Genomic DNA, 13476 nt, shown 5'->3' with positions numbered 1-13476 from the left:
TGACCCTTGTGTTCTGTTTACCTAAGATGGACTAACAAGAAAAAATTTGAAAAGATTTGCACATTTAAATTTCATGACAAAATTCCATCAAATTGAATTGCGTAATGTTTAGCGAAATAAAATGTTTTTATACATTTATATAAAAGCGAATTATATATTTAGACAAATATACTGTATTACCTTGTTAAAGGGTTAGTTCACCCAAAAATGAAAATGCTGTCATAATTCACTCATCGTCATGTCGTTCCTGCATGACTCTCTTCTGTATAAAACAAGAGAAACACTGAAGAATGTTGACACCATTGCTCTTTATTATATAATGAAAGTAAATGGTGAGTTAGGCTGACAGCATGTTTGACGTCACATCTACGGCCTGTGCCTGAAAAATGCCATCAATATGCACAGAGGATGCCTACACTCACACGTGCGACCCGCCCAAAGTGCCCAAATGACAGGAAATGACAGGAAATTCATTAGCGTTATCGTTAAGGAGGGTGGCGTGCGGCTGGCAGCGCAGAACCCCCATGCAGTCACGTACGGTGCAGGACCTGTGCTAAAGTTCCACAGAGGAGAAGACATACACTTTACTTCTTTCCTAGTCAGCATGTACACAACAATACAGGTGCAAATGTGAACTCATTCACATCTGTGATCATCATTGTGGGCCACATTAAGATGTGTTGAATGACAACATATGAACTCATCTAATCACAGTGTAATTACAACCCCAATTCCAGAAATGTTGAGACACTATGGAAAATGTTTATTAAAACAAAAAAGAGTGATCTGTAAATTATATTCACCCTGTACCCAAACAGATGTACACGCAAGACGCTCCAAAAAAGTTGGGACAGTCGAGTGTTTACCACTGTGTGACATCACCATTTCTTCTAATAACACTTATTAAGCATTTGGGCACTGAAGACATAGGTTTGTTAAATTTAGCAAGCAGAATTTCCCCCCATTCATCTGTTAATTTGTTGCCGTATTGTCCACTTCATAATGTACCACACATTCTCAACTGACAGGTCAGGACTGCAGGCAGGCCAGTCTAGCACCTCTAAAAACTCTCTGCTAACGCGGCCGTGCACTTGTAATCCAGGCAGTATGTGGCTTGGCGTTGACCTTCTGGAAAATGCAGGGACATCCCTGGAAAAGACAGCATCATATAGAGAACATATATTTTTGCATTAATGGTGCCCTCAGAGATGTGCAAGTTACCCATACCATGGGCACTAACACACCCCCATACCATGACAGACACTGGCTTTTGAACCTGACACTGAAAACAGCTTGGATGGTCCTTTTCCTCTTTGGCCTGTAGAACACAACAGCTGTTTTTTCCAAAAACTATTTGAAATGTGGACTCGTTGGTCCACAAAAACATGATTCCATTGTTCTACTTTACATCTCAGATGAGACTGAGCCCAGAGAAGTTGGCGATGCTTCTGGACAGTGTTGATGTAGGGCTTCTGCTTTGCATGGAAAAGCCTTAACTTGCATTTGTGGATGCAGTGGTGAATAGCGTTGACTGACAAAGGTTTACCGAAGTTTTTCCGAGCCTATGTCATGATGATATCCATTACAGATGAATTACATTTTTTAAGACAGTGACGCCTGAGGGATCAGAGATCACACATATTCAGAAGTAGTTTTCACCTTGACCTTTGCGCACCGAGTTTTGACTGGATTCCTTGAATCTTTTAACTTTATTGTGCACTGTAAAGGGGTGAAATGCCCCAAATGCGTTCAATTTGTCTTTGAGTAACATGGTTCTCAAAGCACTGAATTTTTGCTGAACTATCTTTTAGAAAATTGGAGAGCCTGACCAGTACTTGCTCTTGAAGGATTTTTTTGGAGGCTCTATAACACGACTGCCACACCTGCTTAACATAACATGTTTCACATCGCCTTGTTATTTCTCGTCATATATAACTTGTCAGATTGTTATCAGTCCTAAATTGACCATCTAAACTTTTATTTTTATTTTTTATTTTTTTGGAATGTGTTGCAAGCATCAATTTCAGAAAAGCCATAAATCTTAAAAATAATGCAGCTGATTAGGTAAAAACATAAAGTATCTTGTCTTCATACTGTTTTAGTTTGAATACAAGTCAAAGCTCATTTACAAATCATTATTTTTTGTTTTTATTGGCATTTTGCATGCTGTCCCAATTTTTTTGGAACTGGATTTGTATACTCTTTTGGCTACTGACTGACCAAAAAATCTAAACAGGGTATAAATGAGACCTATCAATTATAATGGAATTAAAATTTAAACATGAGGCTATATACATTTTTCAATTTTTAAATAAAAGTTTTCAACCACAAATAGTTACATTTCCTGAAGGAAACACCAATGCTTGCAAGGCAGCAAATCAATCATGTTAAAGCTTTAGGGAATCTTTGGTTCTGTATAAATGAAATTCCAAATGGTTTGCTGTTGTCATGATACTCGGCTTCAATTTGAGATTTCTTTAAACATATAAAGTTTATAAACTTTAAATAGCACTGACTCTAAGGCTGAAATGATCTAAAAAACTAATTTTGAATGGAGTTTGTACATTAAGTGATTTGGGCTGAACTAGTTGCAGAAGTTTAATGCTTAATGTTAAGAGTCACTAAACAAAATCACTATCTAGAAAGTTTGAGGAATACAGTGTTCCCTTGAACATTCCATGATGTCATTGATTTATAGCCATAAACTATTAGAAGAAAACAGCAGAAAGTTTTGCTTCAGTAATTAACAGACAATTCAAGGAACTGTTTGTATGCAATCTACATTTTGAGGCAGTTAATTATAATAAAATCCTTTATTTTTAATTAAAATTGAAAGCTGTGTTATATATATATATATATATATATATATATATATATATATATATATATATATATATATATATATATTTATTTTTTATTTTTTTTTTATTTGACACAACATTAGAATACATCATCTATGTGTTAATATAAAATACAGTAGTGCAGATTTTATTTATTTATTTATTATACATTTTCTCTGCTCCGAGCTTTAAACTCTAAGCTTGGTTTTGGTCAACAGATGTTTAATGTGAAAAACAGCAGAAACAAACAATGAACCAAGAAGATGTACCCCGTCTGTTGCATTGTAAAAACGTTCTGTATCTTGCATGAATGTAGCTTACAATCCTCATAAGTAGAAATACTTTGGAAAGTCGATCAACTTTGTAGAATGAATTTGAATGGCTGATCCGCTTTACGCTATACTTCACCTAAAACTATTTTAAACAGCTTTTATAGAATGTTGTAGAATATAATTTTGCTGATTCAATTAATTCTTTAACAATTATTATGCATGCAGTTTTTTGACCTCACATTTTTTAATTTTAAGACATTAATTTGTCACACCACGGGACTATCTAAAACTAGTGAAGGCAAAAAGGTGATTAAAAGTGGTGGTGAAAATAAATGATTACCAGTTACAAGACCTAAGATATACTCTTTTCCTTAAACATTCATATATTGTACCATACAATCTTGATGTTAGTATAAAAAAGACCACGGACACATTGTGCATCAAGTACCAATCTATATTGAAGCATTTGTTGCAATTCAAAAGCAACTTTAAATAGATTTTGGGATACTTCATTAGAAATTCAGGTCTGAATATTCAGATTGTTGAATACGGGTTGAGAAATTCAAGTGGCAAAATTTGAGGATGACATCCGGGAATGCAAGGAAGAGCAAACGAGCAACGATGTAATTAATCTCTCTCTTGGACAATCGCAAAGTGATGGAAACAGCTTCATGACCTGAAGTCCACCGCTTGGAATAATTTAAACTTGAATTTCACAACCTGAATTTATTTTTAGGTAAATTCACACAAAATGTTATTTTTCAACTTCCCAATGAAAGTCAGAACTTTTAACCTCTCTAAGTGACCCAAAACCCCGACAAAGACTCAACTGGACACAACTGGCCTAACTGTCTTACACTTTTTCACTGCAACTTGAGCAATGGTAGTTGCAATATTTCTTTTCATGCTGTGCTGATGAATGGCCATTAATCTTTACACTTGAACAGGCACTGAAACAGCAAAATCAGGTTAATTAAATGGTAACAAATTCCCACAATGACTGTGTTTATTTTGATGTAAACTAAGATGTCATGAAAAGAGATTCTCTCTCATTCCTCATCCCATGGGAATTTGATGTTACTTCCTTTCATTTCCTCTTGAATCGCTGCTGTAAACTTGACGTCAAGCTCAGGGCTAAAGTGGTTCTTCCAGTCTCCAGCAATACCTTAAAACATGCAGAACGGTTTCGTTCAAAGATAAAAAGCAATTATAGTGACAGAAAGCAGGGGATCAACCAACTAAAATTTTACATTTATTATTATCCAATTTCCTTTCAATGCTTTAAAGGTGAAGAAAGGGAGAATGTGTTTGGGAAGCCTGTTCAAAAATAATCTTCATTTTTTGTTAAGGTTAAGCCTATTGGCACAGAAATGACAAACATCACTTTTAAAACACGCTCCTGTACTGTTCAAATGGCTCTACCTTTTCTGAGAAAGGAAGACTTGTTGCGGTCCATGACATCTTGTGGCACTAGAGAGTAGTTTGACATGGTGTTTGTTTTCATATTTTTGAAAGTGCAGTGATCGACCACGCGATCCAGAGCATCTCCACTGAGCTGGCGACCAAGAAAGGTCAAAATCTGCTCAAGGACTCCACGAATTGAATTTTATTTCAAAGAGATGAGTAGATGTGTGAAATTGCATGTTCTGGAGAAATAATAGAAAAAGTGTACACATCCAACCAAGTTGGGTACCGGTGCACTCGTGGCTTTACCTGAAGCATTTCTTCATAAGTGACGTAAAGAATTCTATCCCCAAGGTCAAGGATTCGCCAACGTTTCACGTGGTCAATCCACTTCCCGAATATAACTGTGCCAACAATTTTCAGATCATGTCAATATTCATGATATACTCCTTATCCAGCCATGGATGATTCTTCAATTAGGGTCACATGACTATTGAAATCTTGAAAAAGGAAACCTGTTAAAACCTTTATCACATGGCCTGGAAAAAAGATCTGTTCATGGTCTTGTTCAAGCAATCCAGTGGATTTTGTGATGATAATTTTTCCCTTTCTGGAGGAAAAAACAGTTGCCTTACCAGGTGGGCTGGCATCAAGTTAACTCTGAAAAGTATAAAGAAATTGATTGCTTCTGAATAAAATGTCTCTAATAAACCTAGTTAAACTGTCACTCTGTTGCCCTGAAATTTGTTCTTTAAAATGTTTGATATGGTAGTAAGGACAGCAGTATATCTGGGACAGCAATTTAAAAATTGTCAAAGTTTTTTTCTAAGTTAAAGTTTTATCAAGTTCTTAGGGACAATTGTAAAGAATAATTTCTCTTAGAATTATTTCTAGCCTAAGGACTCTCAGTATGAAATATAACCCTACAATAGGCCTATATTATATATAACTTCTTTTGCCATCTTATACGTTCCACATTACAATATAACAGTCAATTTATGACTTTCCCACAATTTGAGGAAGTCGCTTTGTTTGGCAAACTGAGCGACATGTAGGCTATGCGCTTACGCAAAGAACTGCTGCATTTGTTCTTAACGATTGAGGACTGCAACAAAAAGAGACCTTTGGTTTCTGTGTTGACAGATGCCTTAAATGAATTACATAAAAGAGTGATCTCACTGGATTTTGGATAAGTAACGGCGAAGATGTCATCATCTTTAAATGTGAATTTCTCAAGGTAGCTGAGACTTTCCTCTGAATGTGCGATTCTGGGCATCAGGTGGGGGGGTGGGTGTGCGACCTTGGTGTGCGCACATGTTAAGACTCCTGTGTGTTGCGGTTGTACAGAGACAGTTCCACGTCTAAAAACTAAATTGTGCCCAAGACAAAATATGACCAAAGCGGCAGTTGCGAGTGGGGTGGCCAGTGAGGTTCGGTCCATGGTGGCCATGGCCACCCCTGGCCACCCCCTAGCTGGCCTCAATCTGGGTGGCGGAGGACGAATCTCAGTTGCCTCAGCGACTGAGACAGTCAATCTGCGTATTTTATCAGGTGGCTTGTGGAGCGCGTTACCGCGGAGACATAGCACATGTGGAGGCTTCACACTATTCTCTGCAGCATCCATGCACAGCTCACCAGGCACCCCACCAATAGCAAACCACATTATAGCCACCATGAGGAGGTTATCCCATGTGACCCCACCTCTACTTAATGCTGAAATGTTTAGTTTAAAGCTATATCCTAGCTTTAGTAGTGTAGTAGTAATACCAGCAATCACGGAGTACTGTTGAATGAAAACACTGACTGACACTGACTCACTTCATGTCACCTGTCTCATGTTACACACAAAAATGGTCCTTTGCTGCCACCTGCTGGCTAAAATATGTAATGTCACATAATTATATGTAAAGAGACAGACAGCTCTTAACTCATCTGCACTGCTCTTACACTTTAGTTTAGAACAGCAGGAACACAAGTGGAGTGATACAAACAGTGAAGTGTCAGAGTGCTGATGGTGTACACACACATACATACATACAGTATATATAGGCCTATACGTGCTGCTTGTTTAATTTACTTAATTCAAATAAACTAAAGCAACACAATTCTTGAACATTTTGTCACAACTTATTGCATTTTATCCATTTTAATTTGTAAAATGGAAATTTACTTAATCCATTTGAGTTGGGACAACATGAATACTTTTTGTGGTGTTAATGAAGCATAAATGAAACTGGGCAGGGGATTTTCATTTTTCAGCATGCTTTTCATGGGACTGGATAGGGAGAATAATTAGGTTATATTTTATGCATTTTTGAGATTGAGATTTGTTCATGTTTAATTTGTGGTTATTTAAAAATAGTGTCTGTTATGCTGGAGTTTTGAGTGTTACCATGTGATGAAAAATGGTGCTTCTGCTTAGGCTGAGGATGGACTTTCACATTCAAGTGATGCTTTGAGTGCTGCTTAGCTAAGCAGCTGCTATTAAATTGACAGGTCAACAGTCTCACTGTCCTTATTGTTCACCTGGTATGTATTAATGATTAATAAGAATAATAATAAATTGGACCAATATAAGAAAATTTTAAACTTGTAAAATAAACCTTAGTAAATGTAAAACCTAATGAAGTTGAGTTAAAACTATTATAGTAGGCCTACGTTAATTTGCCCCAATCCAGTCTCAATATTACTGACCTAATCTAAATAAAAGTTTAAGTTTACAACTTTATTAATCCCCCATGGGGAAAAACATTTTAAGACTAAATACAATCAACAGTACATTAAAACCAAACAATTATAACATGCATCATAAGAACACACACACATATATATATATATATATATATATATATATATATATATATACTAAAAGTTAAAAAGTAGATACTAAATAAATAAAAATAACTAAGTAAATTTTTTTTCTCTCTGTTACATAGGCAGATGGCCTCTGGCACAAAAGTACATTTGGAACGATTAGTAAAAAACCTGACACTCTGTAGAAGCTGACCCAAAGGAAAGGTAAAGGATCTGTATCATCTCTTATAATTCTGCAAGATTTCCTTATCACTTGCTGCTCATAGAATTGAGTTAGACTGTGCAGAGGCACACCAGAAATGTTTGAACAAGTCTTAACTATGGCTTGCAGGTGTTATTTATTCTGAAGACAGAGGGAAGAAAACCAGCATATAAACAAAGGAAACACAGAATACTCTTAATAAATGAGCTATAAAAAGTTGTCAGGGTAGACCTTTGAACACTGAATGAATTTAGTTTCATCAGAACATAAAGTTTTCGATGTGCCTTTTTAAAGACAGCCTCAGTGTTCTGCTCAAACTTTAACTTATTATCAAAAATTGTCCCAAGATACTTATTCTCCTCCACTCAGTCCACACCTACACCATGAATAGCTCGGAAGCCTTTTTTCTAAAGTCGAGCACCATGTCCTTTGTCTTTGAGACATTCCGTTCCAGCTTCACTCTGTCTGTTATGACATTAAATTACTTCTAAAAACTTTCTACAATTCAATTAAGTGATGTTACCATCATACTTTAATACCATGGTACTATGTTATATACCTTATGATACTAACCCATGTTATTTGCTTGGTAGGCTACTTCAAGGTACGTCAAAGAAAACCATTACCATCCTGGTAGTGTCCACAAAACATTGTATTAATGGTACCATATCCAAAACACCATGGTAATACCATAGTACATTTCTGTAAGGGAGAAAGCATTTTTACATTTAGCTTACATTACATGTACATTACATTCAATTTGACATTACAGAAACTTTCATTAAATGTGCACCAAAGTTGTTTTAAAGGCAAGTCAAACCACTCGGCCAGCATCTTTGGAACGCTCCCAGGCAGCTCTTTTCTATGATAAACCAAGAGCCATAAGAACAGCTCCTGTCTACTTAAATGGGGAAAGACCAAATCCTCAATCAAATAAATTATTTTAAATGAGCAATAAGATCTGACAGCAATGATGTCATAAATTGTGCTTCTTTAGCTCAGATCACACTAAAAAGCGCTATTTGTCAGGCCAGTCCAGCTAATGGGAATAGGCGTTCTCGAATTGACTGACAAGCGATGTCTGTATCTAAAAAGGTGATTGGCTAATTTTATCTATAAGGCAGGTCTTCCTTTTCTAGATCCTCCATATTGTGCGTTCCAAATTCTCCCTTTTATTTTCATTCAAGCACTCTGTCTCGCACTAAATAGTCTCTGGGAGCACACAGTAACTTTGTTGGTTGTGCTATGTTGGACTTATAGTGACACCTAGTGGCGTGGATGCAGCATCATTCAAAATCAATAGTTTTCAGTAACTAATGCCATTGTAGAAATAGACTGTTTACAGTCAACCAATGAATAATTTAATCCAGCAGTCTGAAACTGTCCAATAACAGTGCGGCTACTGATTAAGTGCATAGTATTCGGCTGGTCATTTTATTCTTACATGGCCTCCCCCATGAGGGGACCCTCTCCATGCAGAATAAAACAGCTTTCATGAGGTTCCTGATATTACTGTGGTCTTCATTTTTTGTAAGTGCTAATGATGTTATACATATGCTACAAAATTTCAATTCATTTCTTTAGGAGTAAAACTTTTTAATGAGGAAAAAAATACTGAGTGTACCTTTAAAGTTTGATTTTGTTTTCTTAGTTGACAGTTTGACAAAGACCTCTTTTCAACACTGGTAATGTAATACATGTGAGAGAGTGACCCAAATCCAAGAGTGAAACTCTAGTGGGATTAGCTCTTTATTCACTTCTTTCTCAAAGTATTTTTTATTTTCTTATCCTAGGTCGAGGACAAACACAGTTTCTGCATGCAGCAAATTTAATCAAGATATCAGCCCTGCTGGAAAAACAAACAAAAACAAACAAAAAACAGAACAACAAAAAACAAACAAACAAACAAACAAACAAACAAACACCTAAAACCTGTCGACCAGCTTAAATTTCAAGGATGGTCTTAACTGATTTCAGCTAGACATTGATGGTCTGTTACTAGTACCAGCGTGTTAAGCAGGTTTTTGCATCATAAGAGTGCCTAAATCACCTTAAAATAACAGGATGCTGACTGCTCAATATTGTGCCACAACTACTACTGAGTACAGCCAAAGTCTTTCTAGCAAGTCAGTCCATTGACAGCCATCTTTGAAACGCTCTTGGAAGGCTATTTCCAGTCATGACAGTAAAGCACCTATCTACTTGAATGGGGAAAGACAGAAATCTCAAAAATGGTTGGTCAAGATTACAATTAAACTAACATTTCAAATCAGCAATAAAATTTGACAATACTGGTATCATAAATTGGGCTTCTTTACCTCATATTACGTTAAAAAGCAACATTTTCCTGGCTTGTATGGCTAATGCGCATGCGTGTTCTAAAGTTGAAAGACTGGCAATTTCTGTAACTAAAATCTGATTGGCTTTTACCTGTAAGGCAGGACTTCCTACGTCCGTTGACTGTTGGGCGCTTAGAGCTCCTTGGTTGGGCGTTCCTATTACTCTCATTCATTTTAATAGAAGTAGCCAGTCTCTGCTAAATAATCTCTGGTACAGCGTACAAAGAGAACACATGCTATTCTTGTTTACATGTCAGTGACTACATATCTTCTAGCGGTAGGATGGCACCTGAATTTGCCTAATAAATTAAACGTTTTAATGAAAAAAAAATTGTCCTTTGATTTTTATGTGGTCTCACCTTTTCCTGCCTGGACATTTTTTTATTATTTACTAACAGATTTATAAAAGTAATAGGGCACTCAAGGTCCTTTAGCCATGACACAATATAGCACCACCACTCCTACAGTTGAAGTCAGAAGTTTACCTACACTTAGGTTGAAGTCATTAAAACACATTTTTTAACCACTCCACAGATTTAATATTAGCAAACTATGTTTTGGCGTCGTTTAGGACATATACTTTGTGCATGACACTAGTCATTTTTCCAACAATTGTTTACAGACAGATTGTTTCACTTTTAATTGACTTTATCACAATTCCAGTGGGTCAAACATTTACATACACCAAGTTAACTGTGCCTTTAAGGAGCTTGGAAAATTCCAGAAAATGATGTCAATCCTTTAGGCAATTAGCCAATTAGCTTCTGATAGGCTAATTGGAGTCAATTGGAGGTGTACCTGTGGATGTATTTTAAGGCCTACCTTCAAACTCAGTGCCTCTTTGCTTGACATCATGGGAAAATCTAAAGAAATAAGCAAAGACCTCAGAAAAAAAAAAAAAAAAACATTTGGGCCTCCACAAGTCTGGTTCATCCTTGGGGGCAATTTCCAAATGTCTGAAGGTACCACGTTCATCTGTACAAACAATAGTACGCAAGTATAAACACCATGGGACCACACAGCCATCATACCGCTCAGGAGGGAGATGCATTCTGTCTCCTAGAGGTGAACATAGTTTGGTGCAAAAAGTGCAAATCAATCCCAGAACATCAGCAAAGGACCTTGTGAAGATGCTGGAGGAAACAGGTAGACAAGTATCTATATCCACAGTAAAACGAGTCCTATATCGACATAAACTGAAAGGCTGCTCAGCAAGGAAGAAGCCACTGCTCCAAAACTGCCATAAAAAGCCAGACTACAGTTTGCAAGTGCACATGAGGACAAAGATCTTACTTGTTGAAGAAATGTCCTCTGGTCTGATGAAACAAATATTTTACTGTTTGACCATAATGACCATCGTTATGTTTGGAGGAAAAAGGGTGAGGCTTGCAAGCCGAAGAACACCATCCCAACAGTAAAGCATTGGGGTGGCAGCATCATGTTGTGGGGGTGCTTTGCTGCAGGAGGGACTGGTGCACTTCACAAAATAGATGGCATCACGAGGAAGGAAAATTATGTGGATATTCTGAAGCAACATCTCAAGACATCAGCCAGGAAGTTAAAGCTCGGTCGCAAATGGGTCTTCCAAATGGACAATGACCCCAAGCATACCCCCAAAGTTGTGGCAAAATGGCTTAAGGACAACAAAGTCAAGGTATTGGAGTGGCCATCACAAAGTCCTGACCTCAATCTGATAGAAAATTTGTGGGCAGAACTGAAAAGGCGTGTGCGAGTAAGGAGGCCTACAAACCTGACTCAGTCACACCAGTTCTGTCTGGAGGAATGGCCCAAAATTCCAGCAACTTATTGTGAGAAGCTTGTGGAAGGCTAACCAAAACGTTTGACCCAAGTTAAACAATTTGAAGGCAATGCTAACAAATACTAACAAAGTGTATGTAAACTTCTGACCCACTGGGAATGTGATGAAAGAAATTAAAGCTGAAATAAATCATACTCTCTACTATTATTCTGACATTTCACATTCTTAAAATAAAGTATTGATTCTAAGTCAGGGAATGTTTTCTATAATTAAATGTCAGGAATTGTGAAAAACTGAGTTTAAATGTATTTGGCTAAGGTGTATGTAAACTTCTGGCTTCAACTGTGCCTTTTTGCATAATTATACTGGTCAATATGGTTCTAACTGGTCATTTAAGATTCCAGTTGGCTTAACCATTTTTTTTTTTTTTTTAGCAGGAATGAATTTGAAATCATTTGAAACTCATTGTCTTTAAAAGGTGTTAATTACAGCTGTTTTCACTTTATTGTAAAAGTTCCCTAAAGATTCTGCAACAAAACACAGCTCATATTCCATACTCCTTGCATTCCCAGCAGATTTATGAGCTTCGGTGCTTCAGGAATGTGTAGCTTGACTGAAATGCCAGCTGGTTAGCATGCAGGAATAAATGTCTGAAAGACTCTAGAGCTGCTATCTCAGGAAACATTTTAATGAAGGATTGCACAACCCTCTATCGATAATAGCTGCATTAAATAAATATATATATTTATAAACTGCATATCCTTAAGCCAAAATTGTTGTGTACATTAACACTCATAAAAATAGTTCACCAAAATTTTTTTCATGCATTTACCGCATGACTTTCTTTCCTCCGTAGCACACAAAAGGAGATGTTAGGCAGAATGCTAGCCTCAGTCACCATTCACTTCACTGTGCCATTCATTGTATGGGGAAAAAAAATGTATGCCTTGAAAGTAAATGGTGACTTAGGCTAATATTCTGCCTAACATCTTTTGTGTTCGAAATAAAGTCATATATAAGTGTTTGGAACAACATGAGGTTGAGTAAATGATGACAGACTTTTTCGGTAAAGAATTATATAGTGTAGTAATTAATATTAATAATAAGTTATAATAAAGTGTACTGAAATATCTAACTTGTTATAGTCAGGGATTAATTAAGGTCAATCAACTGTTCATACTGTTTCAGACAGTTTTACTCTACAGAACAATACATGGAAAGACATGGAAATAATCAGTTATGTGCAGTGCAGACAACAGTGCCATCTAGAGGAAAGACAGACCAAGTGCATCTGATTCCCACCCAATACTCCAGCTACTGCTTAAAGGGATAGTTCACCCAAAAATGCCAAATTCTTTCATAATTTACTCTCCCTCATGCCATTCCAGATGTGTATAACTGTCTTTCATCTGCTGAAATAAAGATTTTTAGAAGAATTTCTCAGCTCTGTTGGTCCATACAATGCAAGTGAATGGGTGGCAAAATTTTGTAGCTTCAAAAATCAAACAAGTCAGCATAAAAGTACACTATACGACTCCAGTGGTTAAATGAATATCTTCTGAAGCGATATGATAGGTGTGGGTGAGATACAGAGCACTTAACATTCTTCTTCTGGTGTTTTTGGTGATTCACATTCTTCATGCATACATTTACATTACATTTACATTTATGCATTTGGCAGACGTTTTTATCCAAAGCGACTTACAGTGCCCTGATTACAGGGACAATCCCCCTGAAGCAACCTGGAGTTAAGTGCCTTGCTCATGGACACAAGGTGGCTGTGGGGATTGAACCAACAACCTTCCGCTTATCAGTTCAGTGCTTTAGTCCACTACACCCCATGAGG

The 13476-nt window shown here is 36.8% G+C and overlaps 1 protein-coding gene across 1 annotated transcript; it reads right to left on the bottom strand.

Moving 5' to 3' along the window:
- Nucleotides 1–4161: 4161 nt before the first annotated feature.
- LOC127453373 (sulfotransferase 2B1-like) lies at nt 4162–5792 on the bottom strand. The gene is made up of 4 exons (XM_051719703.1): nt 5696–5792; nt 4826–4920; nt 4535–4715; nt 4162–4277 (listed from the first exon to the last, which is right to left on the bottom strand). Exons 1-4 carry the CDS (start codon nt 5790–5792, stop codon nt 4162–4164), a joined length of 489 nt encoding a protein of 162 aa, XP_051575663.1.
- Between the last annotated feature and the right edge of the window lie 7684 nt (nt 5793–13476).

Source organism: Myxocyprinus asiaticus, chromosome 15, assembly GCF_019703515.2.
Source record: "Myxocyprinus asiaticus isolate MX2 ecotype Aquarium Trade chromosome 15, UBuf_Myxa_2, whole genome shotgun sequence".
Lineage (NCBI taxonomy): Eukaryota > Metazoa > Chordata > Actinopteri > Cypriniformes > Catostomidae > Myxocyprinus > Myxocyprinus asiaticus.
The sequence above is the reverse complement of the archived record's forward strand: the minus strand, read 5'-3'. Positions and strand labels throughout refer to the sequence as shown.